The sequence below is a fragment of the Oculina patagonica genome, chromosome 11 (assembly GCF_052425735.1).
Source record: "Oculina patagonica isolate OP01 chromosome 11, crgOcupat, whole genome shotgun sequence".
In the NCBI taxonomy this organism is placed as follows: domain Eukaryota; kingdom Metazoa; phylum Cnidaria; class Anthozoa; order Scleractinia; family Oculinidae; genus Oculina; species Oculina patagonica.
This window is the reverse complement of record NC_135768.1, coordinates 13,725,407-13,745,252: the sequence shown is the minus strand read 5'-3', so window position 1 is coordinate 13,745,252 and position 19,846 is coordinate 13,725,407. Positions and strand designations below refer to the sequence as shown.

Sequence of the window (19,846 nt, the reverse complement as noted above, 5' to 3'; positions counted from 1 at the left end):
AATAAGTAAAAGGAGTAAAGCAGAATCACTTATCAATGCGTGCAGTGTGGATATATTATATTGCAGTACCTTTAAAAATTCAATAATTTACATTATTGGAGATTTATGAAAAGAAATCAATGTTGGTGAATGACATATTCTACACGCAAATACATTACTGACTTTAGGTTCGACACACGATATAGCAAATGTATAGGAAATAAAGAATGACGGGAGGGGACTCCTTTTGACTAACCCCTCCCCCCTCACTGACCCCACCTCGCCTTTCTCCACCCCTGAGTCCCATGAACTTCAAAAGTGCCCTGTCCTGTACATAGAGTCAAAAGAAGAGCTTCCTATCTCCCATGCCATCCGAGAACACTTTCTAGAATTTACCTCGAAGAGGCTTTACTTTCATCGCGGATTCCTTCAGGGAATACGTGTGCCCCCTCCAAGCATACCAGTTAATACCCTTGCCGTGAGTATTATCGCCATAATGACCATTTAAATTCGATTCGTGACAACCGTTGTACCACCACGCTCCCGTAAACTGTTGTGCACAGGAATTAACTGCGTATAGGTCATTATCTTGATCCTGCGTACTAAACAGCATCCCGTTATGGAGGGCCATGGAATCTCCTGCTGTCCCAGAGAATTCTGTAAGTCGCACAACATACTTTTCGGTTTCTGTACCCACGTGAAAAGTTTCATAAGACGCATGTGCTGTTAGGTTGTCAAAGTCCTTGAGTTCGATTAAAAGTTGTGAATCTTGTGTTGTCATTTTATGGATTTTGTCATTTCCGAGCCAAAACTCCGAATTTAAGTCCCCAAATCCTTGTTTGTAGTTATTCCAGTCGCGGTAAAAGTCCACAGAACCGTCTAATCTCCGCTGCAAGACAATCCAGCCGCCTCCATTTGTTTGCTGGTCACACAAAGCTGAAATGAAGCCTTGTCCATCTGGATTGATGTCATAAACGGCATTCCCAGTGTAGCCTTTATGAAGCAGATCCAAGCAGTCACGTCCGGATACTGAAAAAGAGCAACAGAATAAGCTACAACAAAATCTGAGCCCGTAGCGAACGCTAAACTGCAGTGGACAGATAGTTTAGAACTTCCAAAAGATGCCACATATATCTTCTCTGATAGTTTAAGGGACAGGTATCACCAGTTCAAATTCAAAAACGCAAGAGCCTAACAACATCTGGAAACTAGGAATAGTGGTTCAGTTTTGTTAAAAATTACCATGCAAGTGTACTGAAGTGATAAACAAGTGATATTATTGTAATGTGATCAGGAATTTTAGATCTCAACTTGAAAAAGTGAGGCTGATTTTTTCAAGTTTGGTCCTTGTGGACTGGAAAAACACCTAAACATTATTATGGCTCCCCTTTTCCTTCAACGACGGTTTACTTTATACCTCCATCTTGATGTACTAGGTGCATTTCATGTACAAGAAGACCTATTCGCCAATTTTAGTTCTTTTTACCGAAAAGCATAAAAATCGGCCCTTGACAGTGTCCCTTTAAACAAAGAAGACGGTAGGTTAAGTCGATACCAATCCTAAAGATCCCGGAGATACAAAAAGGCTTAAATTTACTGGCACTTAACCTAGTTTCTAAAGGACAAGGAAGTAGTTCCATCGCTGGTTTCCATTCAGCATTTTGACAGGCAGCCTTCCCAGTTTCCCGACAGCCATTAACATTTCTGTGTTGTGGGAGTTACGAAGTAGAAGTAAAGGATATTTATTTCAAGAAATAAATAAGTTATTTTATGATACTTTTGGCGTAATCATCTCCCAGCTTTCTGTAGGGGGAACTTCCTGTCATCCGGGATATTACTTAATGGGTGAGTGATTCTGGTGCAACGATACGCTCACATGCAAAGAGAATTTTCGTTTCAGCAAACAGAGCTGGCTCAGGCAAAGTAACACACATACATAACCAATGTGTTGCCATTAATTTAGAAGGAGTAAGCAACAAACCCCGGAGGGGTGGGTACTCAGGTATATTTTTGGTGCGTATGTGCCCCCCGTTTTAGAAAAGAATCCAAAATGATACCCCTTTCTTGAAACAGTTAAACTTTTTACACCCCTTTTGGCTGCTGATAATTTGAAACTTTCGTGAGTTCAAAAATATACCTTTTTTCAGAAATTGTCTCTAAAATGGATACCCCGTCCTAGATCGGGAGCCCAAAATCACGACCCCGTTAGGCGGCACATACCCTTAAAGGTATTTTGGGGGAGTACCTCTCGGGGGCTACATAGGTTTAGTTATGTCAAACAGGGCATAATGACGCAGAATGTATTGCAAGAACTATAAAGCAAAAAGGGCTCTAAAAATCGCATATTTGTATGATTTCACATTTGCCTGATTAACGAGATAAAAGAGTTACAATAAAATAAAAAGAGCGAAAAATATGGAAAAATTAGTGGAGGACGTTTGTTATCAAACGGTACAGTGTCAAACATTCGATGCTGGTGGTGCAGTTCTCATTTATTTAAAAAAAAACTGAATCGGAAAACCTTCCATTATTTGTGGTGCATTAAAAAGGCGTTTTACTTTAAACTTAAATCCAAATGCTCTTACGAGATACAAATACTCCTTTGTATGATCAGGTACATTTTACGATAGTTTTTAGCACAAGTCTTACACTTTAAAAAAGTTTTAAAAAGCTCAGGTCAATGTCGTCTCCGTATGCCTAAAATTGTGCGATTCTCAAATGAAAAAACATCCTCTACTGGCGTCGTAATTGATTGCTGATCTACTATTGATTCTGACTTTTACGTTGATTTTTGTCACTGACGAATGATATGAGCTGAATGTGAAGAATTTACGAAGAAGTGAAATTTTGTTTTTTTCGGTCAATATTTTGTTCTGAGCAGCTGATTAAAATCTACTATATTAGAGAACATTGAAGTTATTTCTTGACAAACACAAAAAAACTTCCCAGATGTTCCTCCAACGCGCAGCGTAAGGCTTATTGTTTATCACATTCCAAAACGAGTAATGGCCTGGAAGCCAATCAAACTTATTACGTAAATAAATCATCTGTCACCTGATACATTCTCGTACCCATGGTCCATTTCGCTTCTCGTAACCGGCGAAGCCTTGGCACAAGAAACGACGGGCTCTGGAGATATTTTAATTTATTCGAATTTTTTTGATTGGCTGTTTGAAACAAAGAATTTTTGAACGGAAGTCAAAAAATGCAACGACTCTCTCTCATACATTCTTTTGAAACATAATGACCGCATACATGAATACCGGAAGTCCTAGAATCTGGGACTGGAGTTCCTGTGTCTCCAGAGCCCTTCGTTTCTCGTGCCAAGGCCTTGCCGGCTAAGAGAAACGAAAGGGCTATGGGGACGAGAATGCACCTAATAATGTCAGAATTGGTAGTTTTAATGAGTAACCAAAGAACAAGTTTTCACAAATCGAAAACTTACACACAAATGGTGTTATCATAAGCAGTGCGTTCAACTATCAATAAGTTGCCTGAGTTTTACTAAAAAGAAATTTAACAGCTTATTTCCAGACTTCGAAGGAAAAACACGCGTGGTCCTTTATCGAGTATTGAATAGAATTTTATCTATTCAGTTATTCTAACAATTCGTTTCCAGGCTCCTAAAGTTTTAAAGTGCCATAATTTTGACTTTACTCACCAAGTGGAACAGGTGTGAAAACTAACAGAAATCCTCTTTCCGTTTTTGCGGGGTCCGTGTGGAATGTGACGACTGCGTATTGACCAGTTACAACAACTGTTTGCCCAGTCTGATCGCCGCAGTACTTGCCATATACATGATTTGTGTCATTGGCAATCGTTAAACTATCAAAACTATAAATAAATAGAGAAATTGATTTATTGTTGTTTGTTTAAATGTAATGTTTTATACACAGTTCGAGTATTAAATGAGAATCAAATGGCAAGCCATTTGCAGTCTATGATAATTGTTTCTGTCCCATTACAAAACATGCTGGTTGATCATGAATAAAGAAATAAACAGTTAATTAATTAATTAATTGATTGACTGATTGATCGATTGATTGTTCAAATACTTGCTAGTTTGCTTATTTTCTTAATTTTGCGACTAACAGACTGACTTACTGACTGTCTGACTGACTGTTTGATTGATTGACTGACTGACCGCCTGACCGACGTTTTCTACTGCTATTTACTTTTACTATTTCTATCACTATTACTATTACTATTACTATTGCTATTACTATTACTATTATACTATTACTATTACTATTATACTATTACTATTACTATTGCTATTACTATTACTATTGCTATTACTATTATACTATTACTATTACTATTACTATTACTATTACTATTACTATTACTATAACTATTACTATTACTATTGCTATTACTATTACTAATACTTACTATTACTTTTATACTATTACTATTATGCTATTACTATTACTATTATATTATTACTATTGCTTAACTATTACTATTTCTATTACTACTATTATTACTATTTTTATTACTATTACTATTGCAATTGCTATTGCTATTGCTATAACTGTTTCTATAACTATTACTATTACTATTACACTATTACTATTATTATTGCTATAATTATTATTATTACTATTATTATTACTATTACTATTATACTATTACTATTTCTATTGCTATCACTATTGCTATTGCAATAACTATTCCATTGCTTTTTTTTTTTGCTTTGCATATTACTACGTGACCTTGATTGCTTTTATCCTACATTTTTCGTTACTGCAATGGAACGCAATAATGCTACAAGTGAAAGTGCTAACCCCAGTGCGATACAGAACACATGAACTAAATCCAAATGCAAGATTTCTACAATTACCTGCACGAAGCTTCATACTCTACATTAAAATCACTGAAGAAAATACTCATTGCCACTCCGTCTGGAATGGGAACGTTGTAAACACAGTCCATTCTCCCTTCCGGGTAGTTGTGGTTGGGATATCCAGGACTCTTTAGAACGTTGTCTATTACTGATCCGCAACCTTTAAGATAACAAAAATACACACCGCTAACACAGTCAAATCTTAATATGCTCTTTGTTACCCGTAGCAAAATCATTTTGTGTGGGGACGGGATCAAGGGGTTTCAGCGCTTGCCTTGAATTCCTGAAACCTCCTTCGGGTTTTACGCAGCATAACCTTTAACGTTATATTCAAGAAATTGATCTGTAACGCCACAACCTTGTCACCACCCCACCCTCCACCGCAGCTCCGCTGTAAAAGGTATTTCAGTTAACAAGTACGCAAAAAGCTGAAGACCTATCACCAAGTAAGTTGAAATCACTAAAGAAATTGAGTTCGAGCAGTCATCGTGTTTTGACAAAACCCAGTTAGGGCTTTCCACAAGTTGCTCGAGATTTCCCAAAAGTTGCCCGTAATTTATCAAAAAGTTGCTAAAAAGTTGCTCCAAAAATCCAAAAAAGTTGCTCGTGATAATAAAAGTTGCTCGAAAGTTGCTCCAAAAATCCAAAACGCTGCTTCTATCACGGATTCCCCTAAATATATGCTATTTCCTTTTAAGGTAAGATTCTAGCAGTTTTATGCAATTTTACAGCAAAAGAAGTATCTATATAACATATTAAGGGAAAAAATTGTTAAATAAAAGGATTTCTTTAGTTGAGAAAAAATCGTGAAGATATCAATCACGTCATGTTGCTGACGAATTTTGTAATGTTTTAATGTAAAATGAGCCGAAAGTTGAAAGTCTTAGATGTTCCTCGAAAGTCTTCGGCAAACTTCGTAATTTCGGAAACGTTCGTATTGCCTTTGAAAACACTCGGATATCTTCGGAGAACTTCATCTGGAAATTGCTCAAAATGCAACAAGTTGCTCGAGAGGAAAAAGTTGCTCGAATCTGAAAGTTGCCAAAAAGTGGCCGAGCAACTTGTGGAAAGCCCTAAACCCAGTGGCTCATCTGTCAAAGGAAAAATATCTACAAATCTTCTTTGTTTAACATGTCTCAATTTCCTATATACTAATGTTAGTTATATAAGTAGACCCTCAGCCGTGCTCTTTTAGAAATCCGCGATTCGATTTTTGGATTGTATATCCATAAAATTTTAGGTTTTGGGTTGCAATCCCTTAGTGTCCAACCATTAAAGGATCTACGTCACGGACAACACAACTTGAAAAACTGGCAAGTTTTTTTGTGGTTTCGCCAATAACCGTAATATGCCATCGGGTCTGCTAGTAAGTCCGTCAGTTTTTCATGGGTGTTACTGCTGATTGCCACGTTGTCATTACTCGTCTTTAGTGAAAGAAGAAGAAGGGCTGAGCCCGAAACATGGAACATTGAACTTTTTTCGAAAGGCAGTTAATACTCATTTAGTAAAAACTTTGTTTTTATCTTTTGTTCTCTTACAAGTGCCACGCAGCACACGGAAGTTTTTTCCTTTTATCACGTCGTCAGAATGTATACGACATTGCAGGCTCGTTTCCCCATCTCCATTACTCACGGATGGTTGACCAAACAAAGAAAATGGCGTCTATTGTAGGCCCTTCAAGGGATTTTTTCGCCGTTAACGATTGAAAGACATATTTTGAAGTCTAGAAAAGACGGAAATGAATCTGAAGAATACTCAAGGGTAGAAAGAGGTGTTAAAACGTCTTCGTTTGCGGTTCGTTGGTCATGGAAGAAATCGCAAGACACCTGATTCGCACGAAGCCTAACTACGAAATTGAAATTGAGTTCTCAGGACTTGCACGCTCAGCTAAATGCAATAATTGCACTAGACACTTAGAAAAAGAAAATAGGAAAAAAGAAAATGTAAAAAAACAAACAAAAACAAAAAACGTAATGTGGATTCGAACCCAAACTCGAACGCACCACGCGCGACTGTCCTAACCGCTAGACAACAAGTTCACTTGAATAACTACTGATCAATTTTAAGTACAAATTGTGTTTTGCGCTTAATAGGGTGGCTTAAGGTCAACCGAAATGAAGACCCGCGAAATGTATTTTTTTTAACGTTTTTATACATATTTTCGATGTTTGTAACATTTTTTTTGTCCAAATCGCGAAAATGAAACACCGGTAAATATTGTCTATTCAAAATTGTGAAATTTAGTACCTGCGAAATTAATTACGAATAAGGTACTCTCAATAAACCTAAAGATACAACATCCTTGTATTTTCCTTTTTTTTTTCTCCTTTTTTTTTTTTCTACTTAGAAAATATTATTTTGACGTTTCTTTCACTTTAAAATTATTAAAAAATAACTAAATTCAACACTCTACTTTAATGTACCCCCGTTTTCTATGAGCGATAGTCAACTCCGCAACGCGTGGTTGACTATTCGCTCATAGAAATCTCGGCCTGTTTGTATGATTGTTATATGGATATATCTAGAAATTTTAATTTTGATGTTAGTATTTACCAGTGGCGAGTTCTATATGAAATCCTTTCTCTTCCAGAGCGGAGTCTGAGTGGAATGTCAACAAGGCGTACTGTCCAGTTACAATAATGTTCTGCCCTGTCCTCAGGCCACAGTAGGTACCAAATGTTTGATTGTTCTCATTGGAAATCTTTAAATAATCTGCTGAGCTGTAACAAAAACACAATAATTGATTTCTGCCTTTCACATAATCGGCCCTAGGCATAATTACGTAAGCAACTAAAAATGTATTCCCGAGCCTCGTTTGGACGAAACTCGAATTCCTCATCATCATCATCATCATCATCATCATCATCATCACCATCATCACCACCATCATCATCATCATCACCATCATCATCATCATCATCATCATCATCATCACCACCATCATCATCATCATCATCATCATCATCATCATCATCATCATCATCATCACCACCATCATCATCATCATCATCATCATCATTATCATCATCATCATCATCATCATTTCATTATGTGGCACCCGTACACTGTTTTCGGTTATATACTTAACATCTTTGCAACGTTGGGAATTCGTTTCTATTTATTTACAAATTTGCACTTCGAAAGCGAGGTTTTGGGGATGAAATAAGCTAGTTTGACGTAAACATGCATACTGGACCATTCCCCTAACCATCGAAGTCAGTCAAACTAAAAAAAAATAAGCCTAGGTAAAACTGCCTAGAGAGATTCGCGAGCTCGCTACACTTACACAATTTAAAGGCAAAACATTCACACATCTCATGAACATGGACAGTGCAAATCACACGTGTACAATTTAAATTTTTATTTTTGTATATATATTTCACAGTTTTTAGATTTGTAATTGTAAATTTTATGCTAGTAATTTTTTATGCTTTTAAATTTTATGCTTTTATACTGGTCACCGATTGATACCAGTCAATCTCCTTGATTGACTGACCGGTCTACCAGGATAAATAAAGTTATTATTATTATTATTATTATTATTATTATTATTATTATTATTATTATTATTATTATTATTATTATTATTAAAGTGTTTTGTATAAAATATTATTAATACTAGATAATATCACCCAAACTACCACTGAGCACGGTGCACACGTATCTCATTGCATATCTCTCCTGTCCAAGGTGATAACTGGCACTCTAAACTTTGGACAGCTGACAAATAATTACTGTGTCATCTACAATTTCAAAAATGTAAAATGTTCAAAATTGCCCGAGTAAACGCGGCTAAACCACAGAAACCTTAGTTGTAGAGAGGACATTACAAGTAGCCGAGAATCCTTCTAAGGAAGGTGGAGTATGAACCCCCGCCTCCCACAGGTACTGTTATACTTGCACTTACCATGAGTCGCTATCTTCCAGGTGAAAGTAGGTAAAGGTAATGCTTAATTCGTCCATGTATGGAGAAACTGGAAATTGATAGACACAATCCATATTGCTTGGATAGTTGTCGGGATATGCAGGACTCTTTAGTACGTTATCTACCACTGTCACACAGCCTGAAGAGAAAAAATACATTGGTTAACTGGTTTAATAGATGTTAGCCAAACCAATTCAGTGGCCGATATTTGTCAAATTTGCAATCTGATTGGCTAAACTTGCACTTACTACTCATCGGAAGAATGCCGCCTCTGTGACTATAAATAATAATCTTTATATAGTTTTTTTTATCACATAAATAGTTTACTTTTTTAACCATTTATTTATCTTGTAAATATCTTATTCTAACTTGTATTAACTTCAAAATTTTATATGAAATACAGTCAACTCTCGCCTTGCGGACACCCCCTATTGCGGACACTCGCTATTACGGACAAAATTTAAATCCCCGGCAAAAGAAATTTGACTGGAAATGACTCCCGCTATTACGGATTCTCGCTATAACGGACACTAAACGACGCCCCGAGCGTGTCCGCTATAACGAGAGTTGACTGTACTGTTTTATGCTAAAACAGTTCCACTGCTTGCTCTCAGTTTCTATTGATTGTGACAGTTAAAAACTGTCCGCCGATAGAAGCCTCGAGCTCGTAGTGTAATTGTTGCTTATTGAAGTTGTCAGCGGTTTATAAGTATTGTAACTGTTGAGCTCACAGTTACACATCCTTGGTTGTTTTATTCTTGGTAATTGACCATGAAATTGATACAAATTTAGCTGAACCGTTGTGGTGATTTTCCATATCATATTAGGGACTGGTCAATAAGTAGAGGGGGGGTGGGCCGGAGCAGAAAGGGGGTGGGTCATCAGTTTTTGAGCCCTCGAAAAGGGGTGGGTTATGTAATTTTAAACTACACGTAGGGGTGGGTCATCTTATTTATTCACTTACTTCTAACTGTTATAGTTCCAAGAAAAGTTGCATTCACCAGTATATAAAATTGATAAATTTCTCCATCTGAGCAGTTTTAAATGAATTTCTAGCAGTTTCAGAAGGCCCAAATATAAAATTTCCGGGGAGCATGCCCCCTGACCCCCCTAAATGGCTTGTGATCATAACATCAGTTTTTCCTGTCTCTCTTCAACCTGCATAGATTCACGCTGGGCTTTAGGCCTTTTAATACCAGTAAACTCTTTTCTCAAATACTTTGCAAATATGAATGATGGACAGTAGTTGTAGTTTGTTATCATTTCTGTATAAAATATGACTTTCAATAAGTGTTTATAAATAATATTAATACTATTTTAGTTTCCATTTTTGTGTCAACCATCTAACATGGAAAAATACAAAGCAGAAGGTGAAAAATCCTTCTTTGTTGTTAAGAAACGGGAAAGACGTACATGGAAAGTAAAATCAGGGTGGTCTATGTGGGAATTTCACTTTAAAAGCTTGCATCAATCAAAACCTCCAACTCCTAATAGATGATAAAAAATATTGGTCCCTTGATTTTTTTTTAGCAAAGGGGTGGGTCATTTAATTTTCAACCTCCTATCAGGGGTGGGTCAGTCGGTTTTGAGCCAGAAGGAAGGGGTGGGTCACAAATTTTCGAGCCACCACTATTCCAATTGCTCCGGCCCACCCCCCCCCCCCCCTGGTACTTATTGACCAGTAAAACGGTAGAGATTGTAACAACCACGAGGTTTAGAAAGTGAGGTGTCATTATAACATGCTGGTCATTGGGCATTGGACAATGCAAACTAGCCAAGGCGTCTCTATCAAATATAACGTAGATCTTACTTCTCATTTCAAAATTTCATTTATTTGAAAATGTCTAAAATTAAAATTGCGTGAAATAATCTGACTTGGCCCAATCAGTTTGTTATATGCTAAAGTTTCCTTTGGGGGTGAAACAGCGGGGAAGGTTACTGAATGATTGTGTCATTCTTTATAAAACTTGAAATAGCAAAATTTGATGCTTTTTTTGGTTAAAAAAACAAATCCATTTTGTCAAAATTCCTTGCCGGTTGAAATTGTAAAGAATATTTTTTCTAACACACAATGTATCTTCTATGACAAGACAATAGAAACTAAGTCACATGAACAAGTGTCATTTTTTCACTATCAGCTAGCTTGGTCTCATTGAGTGGTATAGGAAACCTACCGAATGGAATAAAGCTAGGTTGGAAAGACATGGGCCCTTTGCAACTAATAATCACAGTGCACAAGAAAACACCTTGCTGGAGGGCAAGCTCCGCTCTGGGATATTCAAAACAAAGGAATTAAAGTCAAGCATGACTGGTTGAAGTCGCTTCGTTTCGAATGTCTCGGCGCGTAGCTTGCCCTCCAGCAAGGTGTACTTTTGTACCATATTATTGTTAGCTGCAAATGGACCATTCTGTTTTCCCCTCTACTTGAGTTAGTGTACGAAGTATGGGGTTTGGAACACGATCAAATGCTGGATCGTTTTGGTTAAAAGAAATTCAGATTAAGAGATCCTCACGCACTATTACTAAAGAGTTTCCTCTCATTTGAAATGCTTTTTGTTGTTAAGATATTAACGCAAGCTTTACATGTGTCTGTCCCGTATTTATGACAAATTTCGTTATAACATCGTCAGAAGTAGTCTGTGGATGACAGTTTCTTTGACAATGTGGTTACGAAATTAATCATCAATAAGAAGATATACACCCGCATGAAAAGCTAGCGCTCTTTTTCTAATTATATAAATAGATTACTTAAGATTATTTAACAATTATTCACCGAGGTGGAAGATATTTACCGAGCCGCAAAGTGTTAGTATATACCACACAAGTTGAGTAACTAGCGGACCAAAAAATCACTTTTGGTAAACAAAGCGATGCACGAAGGCAGTTTGGTTCTCTTTAGCTGCTCGGAGGGGAATAGTACTTTGCTTATCACCTCCGAGTTAACCAATCAGCGCGGTAAAAGAACTTTTCACTTGTGTGGTATATACTAAATATACCTATTGTGGACATGACGAGAAGTTGACAAATTATATCAAAATAATACCCATTACCATAGCATCCATAAAGCTCCGCTCTCATTGTGATGTGGAGATGCCATGCAATTGGAAAAAAACGGAAGTAGCGTGCTGTGATTGGTGGGTTAAATTCATTGTAAACAACAGTGTCCCGGTCGGTGTTTCCAGTAAAAACCTGAATCACAAAAAATAGTATAAAATCCTCACTGCATACTCATTACCTCATCGCATAAGATTAAGTTATGGGAAGAGTTCGCGACTGCTGAGGCAATAGGCATGCAACGAGGATAAAACGTGAAATTCTGTCAACCGCCACCAGGGGAGGTGGGTGGGTCGCGAAAGTTGGCCGTCGTGCCGGAGTACCGTTAAAATGACCACGTTTCAAGCGAAATGACAGGATTTATACCCTTAGACCGCAAAGCATCAACACTGCAACAAGCATGCGCCAAAACGAAGGAATTCGAGCATATAATTAAAACTTCTGCTATGAGCTAATTAATTATGCAGTGAGAATAGTATAAAATCCTCACTGCATACTCATTACCTCATCGCATAAGATTAAGTTATGGGAAGAGTTCGCTCCTGCCCTCACCATTACCTGAACGATCAAAAAACTTGCGAAACGCCATAAGGAATCGACACAAAAAAGACAAACCACGCGCACCATTGTTTATCTCTTCCCATTACTCAGAACTCTCCCAATAAACGATCATTACCCACGCCTATGACAAACATTATTTAAGGTAGCCGACGGAGCCAAGCTATAAATTACAGTTCTACATGAAAAAACACGACCAACTTATAACCTACAATTAGAAAGTACACCGAAGATTACTAGGATGGGAAATCGGAGTGTAATCAAGGCTTTCAGTACCAGAGAGGAGTCTTCCAGTGACAGAAGAGGAACCAGCCACAGTAGACATTTTAGTGTGATGATTAACTATGAGACTGTTCTTCCATCCTATGTAGCAAGAGATCTAATCTGGAGAGCAACCCATTATGTGAAGAGTATTTGAAAGGCCAAGTCTAAAGCTGTGGGGGGCCTCCCCGAAAGCTATCTCCCCTCCGTGAGATGTTTGCGTAGACGGTTACCCTGATCCAAGGTCTCCCTCACTACTCGATCAGTAGTCCTAAAGAAATACCCTCCAGCTAATTCAACACTAAGCAAGCGACAAACGGATAAAAAACACTCAATCCAGGAAACAGGGCAAACCTCATTCTCCTAAAAGGGTTCCAAAACAAATGGACAAGATATATTACCCTGATTGGTTTTAGTTAGGGTAAACTTAAGCAAAAAACCCCTTCCGGTCTTTAAGGTAGTAGACTGGAGTTTATCAGGTCCGTCTTAGATGGAAATTTCTTAAAGCTAAGAGAGGTGGCTAAAATAATAACAACATAACAGGCCAAGACAACTTAAGTAAAAGCTTCAGAAAAAATTGATATTTGAGGAGACAATTTTCACACCTCAGGTGGCAAACCCAAGTGAGTTGCGGACTCAAAACTAAGAAATTTTCGTTTTGCGGCTTTATTTTAAAAAGCCTGTCAAAATGAAATGCAGGAATCTATTCCAATATAGAAAAGGAAAAAATCCTACGGGAGCCCGGAGTGGAAAGCCGCCTCTTTCCTCAGATATTGAGTTTAAAAGTCAAAACACGTGCTGATTATTTCGCGGCCTCACTCTCGGAACTTCTTTCGCTCCGGGCTCCCGTGAAAAGTTTCTTTCACACCATAATAACAAGCCACGCGAATTTCATCCACATACGATAAATCTACAACTTTATTCTTAAAATACCTTTCAGTGCGGTCTGTGTAGGCCCTTAAATATTTGTAGTAGTTTCTCGCCGATATCTTATCACAAGATCGTGTTTATCGGGCGCAGATCGGGCGCCATTTTGAAATATTTCTAGAAAACCGCTGTTCGAAGTGTTTGTGGCAACACATGGCCGATTATAAGGCTTATATAACGCGAAGAATGCCGAAAATCTACGATCTTATCCGTTCTTTGACGAAGTTCAAGATGGCGGCGTAAACACTGATTACGTATGCATCAACGATGTGAACTTGAGACCTCGGCTAATGGGCACAGCGGATAATAGACGTACTGAGTTACTGCGCAAGTCTCCCGTAAAATCTCATGCTGGGGACCATGCTGGGCGGTAAACGCGGCGTTGTATAAATGTTATGTCACGAGTCCCAGAAACGAAAACACTATGATTTAACCATTAAATGGAGACAAAATGTTAAGAAACCACACAAAGGACATTAGTTAAGTTTATTTCCACCATCAACTTTAAATTCAAGACGTGTAAATTGCTCTGAACGACTGTTTCGGCTTATAGCTGATATTTCACAATGATCGATAGTGTAACACAACGCCGCTTTCTAAATCACGTTCGTTCGATATAAATTATGATCGTCATTTACCTTCTTTTGTAGAAAATATTGCAGACTATTTCACAGGAAAGGTTAAGCGGACCTGAACTTGCGTCTTCCAAAACGTAGCAAAGCTTTTCAACGGCAAAAGCAGACAAAAATCAACATTTGGTGCGTGTCACTCTGGTGCGTGTCACACAAGTAAATTCAATATGGTGGCGCAAAATGCCAGCCTAGCGACCGACTTTAGGCTTAAAATTATTCTGCACATACTCCAGCCCTCCGCCATAAGGCGAATCGACAACAAAAATGGTGGCGGCTCGAACTAAGATTACGCAATACGGAAAGCCAAGAAAACGAATCACAATAGAAGGGACACACTGCGATTTACCAATATGAAGTAATACTATATGAGAAGATAACATAAAATATAGGCGGCGGCCCCAGCAAGGACTCTGTCAGGGGGTAAAGTGGAGTTGGCTGGCGCACGATAAAGCCGACCAACGTGATGATCGTCTATGTACTGAGACACTGTGACCCCAAACGAACGTTCCTCACTCGTTACTGGGAGACCCAAATTGTGATATACGGGTATATAGGCACTCGCCTTACAATCAAACGGGAGAGTACAAAACACGAAATAAACGCAACTCCATTCCAAGCCAAAGAAGGTCCGCGATGAGGGATGGAGAAGCACGTGTTGATACCGGCCCGCTTTTGTCATTAAATGAGGTTCAAAAATGGCCAGGGAGGACATACCTGGGCAAGTCTGGAAGATGGTCAAGTCTAAAGGGAGGGTCTCCTATCCACAGATTCAAAAACCGCTCATCGTGGCATAGACGAGGCTTTGAACGACAGTTCCACGGTAAGGGGAAGGACCAAACTGAGTGGGGGGGGGGGGCACCCCAATCCGCGAGCCCCCAGCATTAACCCAATCGACAATGGTATCAGTGATAAAATCCCGGGACTGTTCGCAAACTCTGGCGTTATAAAGTCGCATAGGAGGAGGAAGCCTCGAATCGTATGGGGAGCTTTTAAAGCTCCCTTTAAAAGGCTTGAAAAACCAATCAATCTTAATACCCTCCTGGATAATCTCCATGAAGTTCACCTGGGAGGGGCTATACTCGCTCAAGAACTGCCCCACACCGGCAAATGGTTATAAATTTCTCTAGTTATGAAAGACTGGGGATTACGGAAACGAAGCTGGCTTAACAAGGCTTGACTGGGACAGGCTGCAACCATACTTGGTGAAGGGAGGGGGCCAACGAAAGGGGAGGGCCCCTGCATAACAATGCATAGAGCAATAACATTCGTGGATGAAATTTCGGCACTTGCAACAACTCTTGCGTGATAAGAGGGAAAACACCCATAAGGGGAACAAAAGAAAGATACTCGCGTGAAACAAAAACCAAAAAGGGAACAAGCAGGGAACCCACCCCTTCGTTGACCCCGAGCTCCGAACTAGGTCCGAAATTGAGACACAGAGCAGGTCCCCCCAAGGTCAACGAAGAAAGCGGATGCGGGAGGATAGAGGCAAAAACTGAATGAGACAGGCAAAGCCAGAGAATTTAGCAGTAAATTGAAAAAACAACAGCAGGCAATAACTTGCCCGACAAGTCTGTAAAAAGTATTAACGCAACAGCATGTTACCCTAACTGGAGGCAGAGGTATAGTACAGGCGTCGCCCATCCAGTGGTATGCGCAAGAATAGCCACACAACAACATAAGTTCATTTCACCGCCCCAGTAGCGTACGTAATAACAGTCACGCAACAACATATTGCCTTCACCAGAAGTATACGCAACAACAGCCATGCAACAACACGTTTCCTTGCCACAGGTATTCGCGATAATAGTCACACAACAACACGCTTCTTAACCATAGGCATACGCAATAAAGGTAATACAACAACGCTTTGCCTTCACCGGTTGTATACACAAGATAGCCAACCAACAACACGTGCCTTCACCGGTGGAATACGCAATAAAATAGCCAAGCGACAATACGTTGTCTTCACTAGTGGAAATAACATTCGAAACAATAACGCTTCCTTCACCACTAGTGGAATACAAAATAATAGCCACGCGACAATAGTTTACCTTCACCAGTGGAATACGCAAGAACAGAACTTTGCCTTCACTGGCGGTATACACAATAATTATAATAGCTATGCAATAATACGTTGCCCACACCTGTGGAATACGTAAGAACAGTCATACAATAACGCTTTGCTTTAAAAGATTGCCACACAGAGATCGCCACCCGACATTATGTTGCCTTCACCAGTGGAAAACGCAATAACAGTCATACAACAAAAACTTTGACCTCACTGGTGGTAAACACAATAATTGCCACGGGAAAAGACTTCGCCCTCACCAGTGGAATACGCAATAATAGTCATACAATAACGCTTTGCCTTCACCAGTGGTATCCTATAATAGCCACGCAACAATACGTTGCCTTCACTAGTGAAATACGCGATAACAGTCACTTAGCCTTCACTGGTGGTAAACACAACACTAGTTTCGCGAAAAGAAACGTTGCCTTCAGTAGTGGAATACGCAATGACATCCATACAATAACGCTTTGCCCTCACCAGTGGCATACGCAAAATAATAGCCACGCAACAATACGTTGCCTTCACCAGTGGAATACACAATAAAATTCATACAATAACGCTTTGCCGCGCTTCGCGCTATCTCGTCGCACCTCGCGCGTCGCGCTCGAACTCCCGGCCCCTTCTCCTTCCTCTTTGAACGCGGCCACAAGGCCAACAAAATATTAGCCACGCAACAATACGCTGCCTTCACCAGTGGAATACGAATGACAGTCATACAATAATACTTTGCCTTCACCAGTGGTATCCTATAAACAGCCCCGCAACAACACGTTGCCTTCACTAGTGGAATACGCAATAACAGTCACGTTGCCTTCACTGGTGGTATACACAACAATAGCCACGCGAAAAGACGTTTTTTTCGCCAGTGGAACATAACATTACTATAAAATTAAAAAGCCACAAGAAATATATGTCCACGTAACGAGTTGCCTAAAACGGTGGTATACCGTAAAGTAGCCGCTTAACAAAAAAGTTGTAAAAACCGGTGGTAAACGCACGCAAAGAAAATCCTGAAATAATTGCTATGAAACACCTAAGCGACAAAAAACTACAACATGAAAAGCCGACACAAAACGTGCAAATAAAAAATGCGTAACATAAGACAACCTAACAATGCTAAAATAAAGACAAAAAAAAAGCCCTAATTGCGAGAGCTAAACTGAAAACAAAGGCCTAGAGACACGCAAAAAGGGCGCGAATAAAAAATGCATAACGTAAGACCCGCAAAGGGTGACGTAAAACACCCTAACAAGGCTAGCAAAATAAAACAAGAAAGCTTATTGCGGGAGCCAAGACTAAAAACAAAGGCCTAGAGATATGCAACAAGCGCGCAAACGAAAAATGCATAACATATAAGACCCGCAAAGGGTGATGAAAAAACACCCTAACACAGCTAGCAAAATAAAAACAAGAAAGCCTAAATTGCGGGAGCTAAAACTAAAACAAAGGCCTAGAGATATGCAAAAACACAAATAAACAATGCTAAAAAGCGCGCAAAGCGGACAGAAGAGAAAATAACAAGCACGTGCAAAAGAACAAATGGCGGGCAACTAGCAAAATACGGAGAACTATGCGGCGACGAAAGAGCACCACCAGACAACCCAGACAGAATATATACAAACCGAAAACAAATGCAGGCGCGTAAGCCACAAGCAGCGGATAAAACCCGACAAAACACGTAAAACAAGGCTAAAGAACAGAGATGTTACTAGAAAATTACCCGTTTCCCGGCCCCAACAGCCGGAGCCGCGTGTAAAGTCGGTGCCTGTGGCAGAAAAGGTTGCGGTTCGATAGCTGGCGGTTCAACGGCTAACAGAGGTTCAAGAGCAGCAAATTCCACGTCCGCAACGGCGACAGGAGCAGGCGGAGGAGGAAGACCTTGTTCTGCCATAAACGCTGGTGGCGGTTGACTGTGGGCTATTAAGCGAAAGTTGGCCGTCGTGCCGGAGTACCGTTAAAATGACCACGTTTCAAGCGAAATGACAGGATTTATACCCTTAGACCGCAAAGCATCAACACTGCAACAAGCATGCGCCAAAACGAAGGAATTCGAGCATATAATTAAAACTTCTGCTATGAGCTAATTAATTATGCAGTGAGAATAGCAAATTGTAGAAAGGAATATTTTAACTGAAACCTTATTGAGCTGTACTTCGTAACTTTTCGAGTAAGGTTTCATGTAAGTTATCTCGGCAAGAGGTTTGAAATCGGGCTGATATTGTATGCAGCTCCTAAAGGGAAAGATAACGAGCTGTTTGTCAATTTTTTTCTAAATCAATCAATATCAAAATTAAGTCAATTAACAAAGTTTTTTATTTCCCTTAACGTTGTAGCTAAGTCATTTATGATATATAAATTTAATGCTATTTCAAATCAACATAGTTGTCATAATAAGTTAAGCGTGTTATGTCAATGTCTGATGTTCGCGAGAGGGGGGGAATTGAGAGGTCTGGATCCGAGTCCTGGGCGGTGTAACTATGCTGTGTTCTTAGGGACGGACCATTAGAAAAGTGATGGGGGGGGGGGGGGGTGGGGAAAAAAACAAAAAAAAATTCATGCAAGCCAAAATGGCAAGAAAAAAAAATTCGTGCAAAGGGGAAGGCAAAGAAAAAAAAATCGTGCAGAAGGAAAGGTCCTATTAAGCACTGAAAATACCTGTCATCATTTAACACTTGATGAGGTCAATTATTCGACGAAATATATGGTGGATAATGCTAAAAATAGCATTTCCGAGCCTAGAAATTTCAAAATTTTCTGGGGGAGCATGCCCCCACACCCCCTAGATGGATTGTAATCATAACATTCGTTAAGCTCGTCTCTCTCTAGCCTGCGTAGATTGCTTACCAGTTAACTCATTTCTCAAACAGATTGCAAACATGAATGGTACGATATACAGGTGTTGTTTTTTGCGAAATGCAGAATCGTATCTAGGGATATATACAGGTATACTTGATTGTATTGTTAAACTCCCTGAAGAAGTGTGCGCTAGTCACACGAAACGCGTAGAAAATAAAAAAGTTTTACAACTCAAGTAGTTCGCAGACGTGCTGCTCACTGGCTTTACTTTAAAAAATTCTTATTAACAGTCCCTAAAGGATGAAATCAATGAGCAACAGCATTTTTAAAATATTTAAACTACTAAGCAAATAATCAACAAAGCAGCATTTGTCAACAACATGGTATAAAGTAACAATACATGGCATTTGTCTAAAAAAAAACGTTTGTCTAGAAAAAAATTCGAGCAGAGGGTTTCACCCGAAAAAAAAAAATTCCTACACAAGAAATGGACAGAAAAAAAAATTCGTGCAAGCCGAAAATTCCCCACCCCCCCCCCCCCCCCTATCACTTTTCTAATGGTCCGTCCCTTAGGCAAGATACTCTACTGTCACAGCGCCTTTCTCGACCTTGGTGTATAAGTGGGTACCAGCGAACTTGATGCTTCGGGGTAACACTGTAATGGACCGATATCACATTATGGAGGAGAAGAAATGCTACCAGTCGCTTATAAATAATTCCATGGTAACCGGGATAAGCTCCAGAGGTATAAACCACTTTTTTAAGACTATACTTATCTTGTGTCGTGAGAG

The 19,846-nt window shown here is 39.3% G+C and overlaps 1 protein-coding gene across 2 annotated transcripts in view; it reads right to left on the bottom strand.

The window, feature by feature from the left end:
- The window catches only part of LOC144630294 (uncharacterized), a 100,591-nt gene that overhangs the window by 62,833 nt on the left and 17,912 nt on the right, over positions 1 to 19,846 (bottom strand). For both annotated transcript variants that reach the window (XM_078488625.1, XM_078488624.1), the window contains exons 2-7: positions 11,804 to 11,942; positions 8,736 to 8,892; positions 7,382 to 7,548; positions 4,826 to 4,988; positions 3,641 to 3,813; positions 376 to 1,008 (exon numbers count right to left, since the gene is read on the bottom strand). In XM_078488625.1, the coding sequence (XP_078344751.1) occupies positions 376 to 1,008; positions 3,641 to 3,813; positions 4,826 to 4,988; positions 7,382 to 7,548; positions 8,736 to 8,892; positions 11,804 to 11,831 (1,321 nt within the window). In that variant the 5' untranslated portion in view covers positions 11,832 to 11,942. The remainder of the gene's footprint in view (positions 1 to 375; positions 1,009 to 3,640; positions 3,814 to 4,825; positions 4,989 to 7,381; positions 7,549 to 8,735; positions 8,893 to 11,803; positions 11,943 to 19,846) is intronic.